Source organism: Grammomys surdaster, unplaced genomic scaffold, assembly GCF_004785775.1.
Source record: "Grammomys surdaster isolate TR1022 unplaced genomic scaffold, NIH_TR_1.0 134, whole genome shotgun sequence".
NCBI classification, from domain to species: Eukaryota; Metazoa; Chordata; class Mammalia; order Rodentia; family Muridae; genus Grammomys; species Grammomys surdaster.
This window is the reverse complement of record NW_021604592.1, coordinates 9,262,951-9,273,587: the sequence shown is the minus strand read 5'-3', so window position 1 is coordinate 9,273,587 and position 10,637 is coordinate 9,262,951. Positions and strand designations below refer to the sequence as shown.

The 10,637-nt window shown below is 41.6% G+C and overlaps 1 protein-coding gene and 1 pseudogene across 2 annotated transcripts in view; both read right to left on the bottom strand.

Moving 5' to 3' along the window:
* Positions 1 to 584: 584 nt before the first annotated feature.
* LOC114617079 lies at positions 585 to 2,864 on the bottom strand (annotated as a pseudogene).
* A 1,713-nt stretch (positions 2,865 to 4,577) lies between these two features.
* The window catches only part of Strip2 (striatin interacting protein 2), a 39,495-nt gene continuing 33,435 nt past the window's right edge, over positions 4,578 to 10,637 (bottom strand). The window contains exons 19-21 of one of the 2 annotated variants that reach the window (XM_028762615.1): positions 8,918 to 9,022; positions 6,761 to 6,965; positions 4,578 to 5,913 (exon numbers count right to left, since the gene is read on the bottom strand). In XM_028762615.1, the coding sequence (XP_028618448.1) occupies positions 5,663 to 5,913; positions 6,761 to 6,965; positions 8,918 to 9,022 (561 nt within the window). In that variant the 3' untranslated portion in view covers positions 4,578 to 5,662. The remainder of the gene's footprint in view (positions 5,914 to 6,760; positions 6,966 to 8,917; positions 9,023 to 10,637) is intronic. The other variant, XM_028762616.1, reaches the window with a different exon arrangement.

Here is a 10,637-nt window from a genome sequence, read left to right as displayed (position 1 = left end):
CCGAGGCTGATACACTCAAAGGACCTGTAATCAGATCTAGAGAGGCATGTAAAGGGGCTACACTTGTAATCACTGGCAAACAGGCTAACTGGAATTAGACTTTGAAAGGGCTTTTGATAATGACTGTTCAAAATATAAACTGATTCTCATGCCTTGACAGTTCTTAACCAGGAAGCACAGTAAGGAGGATGTGCCATCTTGGGAGTAGAGAAGAAAGGTTCTCTAATCCCTTCTTCAGATGTAGCAAAGGATGTTAGAAAAGGAACCAACCCCATGTACCCTTGCCTGCAGCGGACATCCTTACTGTTTAACATGTCATTAATTTTTCTGAACCTACAATGGAATTTCATCTTAATTCCACGCAGCCATGGACAGCACCATGAAGCAGGGAGCTAAGCGATCACGGCTTATTGTCTCTTACAGGCAGGCAGACTATAAATAGGCGCACTCTAGAGCGTGCAAGGGTTTAGTCACTAAGGAATCTCAAGGGGATGAGCTGAGATGATGTTTAAGGATTCCTGATGCTACATCTTCTGGCCATTAGCTGAACCTTGGGCTAACACCAAATGGAGATGTAGAAAACACTAAGCTGACTTAGCAGCTGTGAGCAGGAACCCAGTGGTAAGGAAAGACTGAACATTGCTGACAGCACCCATCTCAGGAAGGGCTTGACCTCCCAAGGGCTTTAGGTTGGCACCACTCAAGTGTTCACATGGCTGATCTCACTCCATATCCTATTTGGCACAGTGTGTGGCAGTGGACACATCTCCACTATGATAGTAATGCAACCCCTAGAAGTGACTGTGACTGTCACCACTGCATCAATGAGGGACTTGGCTTCTCATTTAAACGTTGTCACAGGTCCAATGCAAACAATCTACTCAGTTGGAACCACAGCCTCAGAACATTGCTTGCTATTATCAGTGCCTGAGTCCAAGCCCATCCAGATATGCCAAAGGCCACAGCAGCTTGGCCAGTCTTGGCATCCTTACCAAACTGATAAAGTCAATAGACAGGGTAATCTTAGGGCCATTTTTCTGTTTTGGACCTTTGATGATATTGCCTCCTTCATCGTACAGAGAAATAAAAATCTATGTTGTTTAAAGAAAGTAAAAGCCATCCCCCTACCAATGAGTTATCTCGACTCTCCAGCATTTATTAATCAGCCAGATCTTGTTTGCCTTTAGCTCTGCCCAAGATTGAACTCTCTAAAGCCTTGGCAAAGTAGTTCAGCTCCTTCAAAAAAAAAAAAAAAATCCAGCCTTCTCTGGAAGATTCACACCCACCATGGAACTGTGGGGTCAGTACACAGTCCCCAAAGCACTGTTGACACAGACACCCCCTCATGTGGACAGTGAAGCTTGGAAAACATCTATTTTGTATGGCTTAGCTATAGTCTTGTTCCCAGAAGCATTTTTCCCCTTTCTTCTTTCTCCACATGGAAGAGGAAGCTCTCCAGCCGGATGACAGACCCAGCCGCTGGGTTGGCATGGGCTTTCTTACTTCTGGGCCCACACAATCCTTCAAGTACAGAACATTCATGCCTAGCAGAGATTTTGAGTTCTGTAGCAACTGCTTCTAAGGAGCATTTGTCATCCATGGGAACACCATCAGGTGGCTCATAAGGACAACTTGGCTCCGTGTCCATGTGGAATGTGATACTTGGAACAGCAGCCTTGATCCTGTGGTTGTTATCTGGTTGTTCTTCATAGAAACACTGAGGTCCACTCTCATAATGGTCCACTTCCCTTTCACGTTCCGCTTGTCCAGAGTCAGCTTGTTAGAAAGCAATATTTTGGCAATACTTCAGGTGGAGAAGCCAAGAGCTGAAGACGAGGAGACTACTACTGCTGGCATGGGACCTGAAGCATACACTTTCATGCTTTTTTGAGACAAGGGCCTCACTATGTAGCTCAGGTTGGTCCCCAAACCACAATCTTCCTCCCTCTGTTTCTAAGTACAAAGAAATCTGTGTCTAACCCCAGAGAACATGAAAAGGTAGGGGATTACTTCTGTAGAGCCTAAAGACCTTCCCTATCCAAATAAACATTTGTTCAATGGGATCACAGAATCACTATGGACTGATATATACCAAAGTTGAAGTTTGTCTTCAGCACGTAACAAATGCAAGGCCAGCCTGAGCTATGTGAGACCCTGCCTCAAAAACAGAACAAAACAAATACAGCCTCATGAGATACCATTGACAAAAATTTGTGTATGTTTAAGATGTACAAAGATGTCCTGGTGTCAGGTGGTGGTGGAGCAGGCCTTTAGTTCCAGCACTCAGGAGGTAGGCATATCTCTAAGTTTGAGACCAGCCTGGTCTACAGAGTGAGAAACCCTGTCTTGAAAACCAGAAGAAAACAAACAAACAAACCCCCCAAAAGGATGTTCTGGTATTAATTCAGTTACACATGTTACTCTTATTCAGTTTTCAAGTCTCAGGGTCAACAGACTCTACATCTATGTCAAGGTCAGCCTGGGACAATGTTTCAGAGAGAGAGAGAGAGAGAGAGAGAGAGAGAGAGAGAGAGAGAGAGAGAGTTGATGAGATCCTGAACTTTAAGATCTCACTGGATAAGATTTGAAGCCTTCCTTGGGGAGGAGCTGTGTGTATTTTGTGTAGGATAGAAACAGATATTCATTAGCATGAGTATAAAAGCATTACACTGTCAGATGGGTATGGTATGCTCTTCTGGCCCAATGTTAGGCTTATCCATGTGAGTCGATTGCATGGCATCAGCCAATGACACGAACAATGTCCCTTCTGCCACAAGCAGGAGCTCTGAAATGTACTTGCACAATATGGTTTGTTTCCTGCTTTTGGCTTTCAGAATGAAACAGTATGCAGTAGGGACATCCATTATGCTTTATGCCAGAATAAGAATAAATTTAGAGAAAAGCCAATCCAAGGTGAGCCAAGTGTCTGGCTCCAGACCCACGACGTTGAAATAAACGCTTGTTACATCATTCAGGCTTGGAGTTCTATATTTATCCTGTATCCTTTTCTATTTAACATGACTTTAAGATGATCTTATATTAAAGAATTAGAGACCAAATTTCTTTTTTCTTTTTTTTTTTTTTAAAGATTTATTTATTTATTATATATGAGTACACTGTAGCTGTCTTCAGACACACCAGAAGAGGGCATCAGATCTCATTACAGATGGTTGTGAGCCACCATGTGGTTGCTGGGATTTGAACTCAGAACCTCTGGAAGTGCAGTCAGTGCTCTTAACCACTGAGCCATCTCTCCAGCCCGAGACCAAATTTCTAAGTCCAGGTTTTCTGTTTATTAAAGTGTTCGGTGAGATGAACAAACTTCACTGAAATATTCACAAAGAAAGTCTTTATATTATAAATAATACAAATGGCATGCTTCCATGTAGAAACTGTAATCTTCATTAAATGTTGGTTAATCTGAAGCTATTCCTAACCATATATGCCAGCTCTCAAACCGGGAGATCTAACCCAGTTATCTTAGACATGGGGCTCGCTGTGATACCAGAAAGTTAGCCACAGCAAGTTGCGGGAACAAATGATGTGATTTGAAATTAATCATTCTTTTTTGCAAGGTATAATAGTTTCTCAATCTGCATTGAGAATTAATATTCTCAAAAATTATAAATAATAAAATACAACATATTAAAGCTTCTGTAGTAATACTTCTGTGCCTCAGAAAGCATTTATGCGTTTTTTTCAAAAGGTAACTTGTTTTTTTCTTTACAGAATTGAATATAATATAACTTTAAAGTAGATTGTAGCCAGGCAGTGCTGGTGCATGCCTTTAATCCCAGCACTTGGGAGGCAGAGGCAGGCGGATTTCTGAATTTGAGGCCAGCCTGGTCTACAGAGTGAGTTCCAGGACAGCCAGGGCTACACAGAGAAACCCTGTCTTGAAAAAACTAAAAAAAAAAAAGTAGATTGGTGATGATTGTCTTTCTTGGAAAATTATCTTTTTACTCGGATATTAAAATCATAGTAGCCTGACCCTAGATGAATAAAATTGCCTAATGCTACATTCAGTAAGCGGTTTGAAATGAGAATTGCTGTCATGCTTTGATATAATTTGCAAATTATTTTAAGACATTTCATCTGTTACATACTTAACATTCTCTGTCATTTTCCACAGTAAGAAACCCTGCTACCCGAGGCACAGAGGTACTGATCACTCCTTTGGATAATGTTGGTCTCTATAGTGACCTAAAATGGGTCTGTGCTTGACAAAGGGAAGAGTAAATGAGCCAGTTTGGACCAGCTCCCTAGGAATAAAGTGTCCTTGTGCTATCACAAAAAGATTCAGTAGTGTCTGGGCAGTGAGATGACCTTTAAAATAAAAAAAGTTCAAACACTTAAACTGAAAAGCAAAAGATAAAAATGTGATTTTCCTATGTAGGAGGAGTAGAGAATCCTCCGTGAAATGTGTGATGCTTCTAGTACAAACCATATTGAAACTGCTTCTAGTACAAACCATATTGAAACTGCTAGCAGTTAAAAAAAAAAAAGAAAAGAAAAAGAAAAGGTAAAAAAAAAAAACAATGAACATGGAAGAAAAAATATAAACGAATGGTGTTGCTTTTCATTAAAAAAATCAGCACAGATGGACACATCTCAGTGAATAAAACCTGCTATAATCATTTCAAATGACTTTGTTGAAAGAGGAGGCCCATGCCTATGCCACTCAGCAGGCAGAGGAAGGAGGGTCATTACAAGTTCAAGGCCAGCCTGGCTGCACAGTAAGGTCTGACCTAGTCAGGACTACATGGCCAGATCCTGACTCACTCCTCTGCACTCTGTTTACTCAGGTGAAGACTTGGGGTTATATTAGAAAGTAATTTTCTGCAGTGTACTCAGATGTTTAAAAACTGAAATACTTTGTGAAAATCCCAAGATATTCTTAGAGAAGGCCATAGGCCATATTATATTAGTTGTGGTTCTATCCAAATGACAAAGCATTCAATGTACTATACAGAATACACATGAAATATTTTTTATATTGAACACAGATCTCTTAAGGAAATACCCTACACTGTTCTGTAACATGCAGTGTTTTGGAAACAGCCATTCTTTATAAAGATGCAGTGCTCTCAGATCATCTTAGAACCAGTGATTATTTTATACAGAGGTGAGCATCAATACTTTAAATGTAAAATACAGTCTAAAGTTGGTTTTGCTAAATGAAAAGTCCCAGGCATTTAGAGTGGGTAAGAAGAAAAGGCTCATTTTATGGCCTGTACCTATCTCCCTGCTTGAGATGAATGTCAAGGGTCAAATGCTATAACAGACTTCCTTTAACTATTGTGGCTAACAAAGGCTAGCCACAATAACAAAAGGCTAGCCTGGTTCTAGGCACGATTATAGCAGGTTTCAAAGAGTCTGTCCAGGACTGACCCATCAGGAGATGTGAAGGCCATCTAGGTACCGAGCTGAGCCTAGGGCAAGGTGATCCATTTGCTTTGACTCAGGATCCCAGTCTTGCAACTACCTTCAAGCCTAATGGCATCCAGAATAGTCCTAAATTATGCTGGGTGTCTCTGCTGGATGCTGGGCTGGAACTGTCCTTGACACATACTCCTGGAGGTCAGTATGAAGGCTGAGTGGGCAGGACAGGCAAATCACATTACTGGAGCCAACCTCCACTTCGTGCTTTGTTGACAAGAGCTCAGTGGTTCTGGAGCAGCTCCTCCCAGCAGATGGGCTGGGAGAACACCTCTCTCTCCAGCCAGAGCTCATAGGAATAATGGAAATCTTCAGGCAGATCCAGCCTCTGCCCCAGCACGCTCTGTAAGCAGTTATCTACAGGTGAGAATTCTGAGTCCTGCGGTTTATCATATCGGCGGCTGTTGAAAGCCTCAATGTTGGCCCTCAGGGTACATTCTTCTGCCTGGAAGTCCCATGGTCTGGCATCGATGTCTGACATAGGAAGAGAGGGAGAAAAAGATACATACAACTCAGGATGTTACTCTCCTCTGCAGAGCATTGTCTATGGGATCCTAACAGTGGAACTGCTCAGAATGTTCTTTTAAGAGCTATGTATAAAGTAGCCATATAGCATGCTTACAGGCTTTAAAAGTATTCATATGCTCACATATAAACTAATATAACAGAAATGATCTTTGGCAGATTAGAAACTAGTAACAGTAGTTACTGCTGAGAAAGGAGACGAGAGGGCTTTTTATTGTAATCTCTTGTTTATTTCTTTCTAGTAATTTATTATAATTGTTAAGAGCAATCAAATTCCTTTTATCGAGCTTTCCATAGTGGATGAAAAGGGGAGATTTTCTCCTAGGGGAGATTAGAGCAGAACATAAAAAATCAGGACCAACTCAGCCGGGCCTGGTGATGCATGCCTTTAAGCCTAGCATTTGGGGGGCAGATGCTGGCAGATCTTCTGAGTCTGAGGTCAGCCTAGTCTATATAGCAAGTTCTAGGACAGCCAGGGCTATATAGTGAGACCATGTCTCAAACAAATCAAAACAAAGCAAAACTAAAACAAACAAACAAAAACTATAAGTAAGTAAACATTTTACCACATCATAAAACTTGTATCATATTTAGGGGCTCGGGAGATGGCATGAGGACATGACTTTGGATCCCTGACACCTACATAAAAGCCAGGTGCAGCAGTATGCATTTATAACCACGGTGCTGCAGGAGCAGAGACAGGAAAATCCCAGGAGCTCAGTGGGCAGTCAGCCTAGCCAATTAACGAGCTACAAGTTCACGAAGAACACCTACCATCTACTTTGAGACTACTCACCATTCCCATAAGCCCAGTCATCATTCATACGGTGGCGCACTTTCTGGTAAATGGCTGACATGGTCTTCATGTTGCTTTTTCTCCACTGGCGCCCAAGGTACTTGGTCTGTATCTTTAGGAGCTTCAGGACATAAAGTTGTAGCATGGCCTGTTTGACTTTGAGAGCTCGCTTTAAGATTGGAGCTGACTTAAACACCACCAACATCTGCCCAGTGAAACAGGGACAGGGGTAACAAACAGTCCATTACCATGTGAAGTTTCTTAGGATTTCCAACTCAGGTCATAGACAAACATGGCTATCCTAGGGGACCCTAGTATCTTGAATTGAATTGAAACATAAAATTCAATTTATGTGTCCAGATTTTAAAATACCAATAGCATATTACTGAGTGAGTGTAAAATGAGATGCCTATTTTGTCTGCCAAAAACTTAAGCCCATGAATTTTAACTATTCTACACAAGAGTTAGTCTTCAGGAATACAGAAGAACTGAGGATAGCCTGGGGTGAGTGAAACACTGTCCAAACATGCACACGTGCATGCACACACACACACACACACACCATACAAATTAAGCCAGACACATGATAGCACATGCCTGCAATTACAATATTCAGAGGCTGATCATGAGTTCAAAGCCAGTCTTGTGATATACAACAAAACCAATTCATTTAAAGTTTATAATATTCACACTGGAAAGATGGCTTAGCATTTAAGAACAATTGTTGCTCTTCTAGAGGACCTGGGTCCAGTTGCCAGCATCCTCATCATAGTTCACAACCATCTGTAACTCTAGTTCCATAGGATCCAATGCCTTCTTCTAACCTCTGTGGGTACCAAGTACAACGTGGTACACATACATACATGAAGGCGAAACATAAATAAAATGAATAAATCTAAAAAATGTAAAAATTATATAATTCAAAACAAAGATTATCTAACATTTATACCATTCCCACTATTACTAGTTTCTTGTGTATCATTGGAGATAATTTCTTTTTTTGAAACAGAGTTTCTCTGTGTAGTCCTGGCTGTCCTGAAACATGCTCTGTAGCCAGGCTGGCCTCAAGCTCCTGTGTGCTGGGATTAAAGACATGAGCCATCACCATCTGGTCTTTTTGTTATTTTCTTAAGATTTAAAACTATTAGTTCAATTTTGTTACATGTATACATGTATGTGTTTTTACATATGTGTGCAAATACTTCATAGCACTCATGCAGAGGTCAGTAGACAGCTTTGAGTTTAGACCCACTATGGGGTCACCAGGCATGCCAGGTCACCACATGCATAGCAAGCACTTCTGCCAGCTGAGCCATCTCTCTGGCCCTAGAGAAAATTTTTGTTTATAGGTATATCACATATATATTATTTTTATATTTTAACACAATAGCCAACTACACTAATCAATATCTTGCTTATTTTTTTAAATTTGTGTGTGTGTTCACGCACGTGTGCACATGAATGTGAGTATGGGTGCCCTTAGGCATTGGCTCTCCCTGCAGCTGAAGTTACAGGCAGATGTGAACTGCCTGATGTAGGTGCTAGGAACCAAACGTGGGTCCTCTGCAGGAACAGCACATGCTCTTAACTACTAAGCCATCTCCCTAACCCCCATATCTCACAGGATCTCTCTCTATAGATCAGGCTAGCCTTAAAATCACAGAGCTCTTTCTTGCCTCTTCTTACCAAGTGGCTCGGATTAAAGGCCTCGCTTAATTTAATAATATAACTTGAAAATTATTCCACACCAGCAGAGAAATGCCTCATTCTATTGAGTGGTTTTATCATAGTCTACTATAAGGGTACATCATAATTTATTTAAGCAGTTGGTCCTTGTTAATGAACATTTAGGTTGTTTCCAGACTCTTATTATCATAACACTGCAATGAATGTTAGACTTGCTTCATTTTGGGGATGTGTAAGTATAATCCGAATGTGGCTGGCTTCCCTTGTTAGAGCTGCCTCAAGAGTGTCTGTATTTAGTTCCATGGAAAGAAATGGACTGGTTTGTACTCATCTTGGAGTAAGTGCCCAGAGTTAGGAAGTGCAGAAATTTCTGTACCAGTTATCTACAGAGCTTTCCAACAGGCAATGTACAGATACTAATGATGCGCAAGTCAGCTGAGTGGATGCTTCTGTGATCTAAAGCCCTCTTACCATGGTCCTGGAATGCTTCCATTTGGTCAGCTTATTGAGCAGCCGCAGGAGGTTGATACAGGAAAAGAGGTTCCTCCAGCAGAACTGGCTGTTGTCTCCGGCTTCCTGAAATAAGGAGCATCATCATCTCAATACCCACAAGACTTTCATTCCCCTAGAAGACTGCATGTCTCTGTTGGTCAGGTCAGGTGAATATCCAGTATGAGATGCTGCTTCTTTACTCCTGCCCTATACATACAAAATCTCATTTCTGAGGGCATAATATCCTTCACCTGAAAACTTACAGTTAGGCTGAGCATGTAGCTCAGTAATAGAGCACTTGCAGAGCTGTGTGCCTGAATCACAACCAAGCAAGACAAATAAATAAACAGAAAACAACTAAAACAGACACTCAACTGACAAGCCTGCAAGACCTTCTTTGCCGTGTGTGTGTGTGTGCACATGCACACGCGCAGGGGGTGAGACAGGGTTTCTCTGTGTAGCCCTGGCTGTCCTGGAACTTGCTCTGTAGACCAGGCTGGCCTTGCTTCCTTGAGTGCTAGGATTGAAGGGGTGTACCACCACTGTCTGGCCTTATAAGACTTTATCTAGAGCGAGTGTTGGTTAGAAAGACAGTACAGAAACACAGGAACTTGACTTAAGCACACTTTCTGTGCTTATCATTTAGAAACAGAGATGATAAGTTTATTGCTGTAATCTTTGTGCTCACGTAAACAATGTTTGTAATTTCTAGGAGTTTGGTTTCATTCTGGGGGACTGTAATCTATATGGGTTGAGCTGGCTCTACCCTATGGGACCCAGGGATCAAATTCAGGTTGTCAGATTTGTTCATGGCAAGTGCTTTTTGCGTGGCTAGACCACTGCCCTGGCCCATGGGGTCATCTTGAGTAGGCTAACTGTCATGGGAAGACCTCCTCTAATCGTTCCCTGGACTTGGTCCTGGCTTGCATAAGAAGGAAAGAGGAAGCCAGCTAAGCTTAAACATCCATACCCCTCCCTTTTATGAGTAGATACAGTGTGACCAGTGTCTGCTGTCAAGGCTTCCCTACTGTGTTAGAACTGGGAGCCAAAATAAACCCTTCCCTCCTTAAGTTGCTTTCGTTAGAGTATTTTTCATCACAGCAATAGGAAAAGTAATAGAAAAGGAAAAATAGCAGTTCAATTTAACCATGCACTTTTATTTCATGTTTCTGCTTTATTATTATTATTATTATTTATTATTATTGTGTATGTAGGTCAGAACACAACACTATGGAGTTGGCTCTCTTCTTCCATTTTTATGTGGATTCCAGATACCAAACTCAGGTGGTCAAGCTTGTACAGCAAGAAGCACAATTGCCAGCCCCTCTTTATATTTCTTAAAAAAAAATTTCTATTTTTTAGGTGTCTGAGTATTTGCCCACATGTGTGCAAGTGACTGCAGAGATCAGAGGACGGTAAACTTAGGGGCTGTTGTAAGTTTCCTGATGTGGATGCTGGGACAGGTGCTCTTACCACTGAGACATCTCTCCACCCCTCTTGCATGAAAGCCCGTGAGCACCAGGCAGTGGTGGTACACATCTTTAATTCAGAACTCGAGAGGCAGAGGCAGGTGGATCTCTGGAGTTTGAGCCCAACCTGGTCCACAGAGCAAGTTCCAGGACTGCCAGGGCTACACAGAGAAACTCTCTCTCAAACAAAACAAAACAAAACAAAACAAAACAAAACAAAACAAAACAAA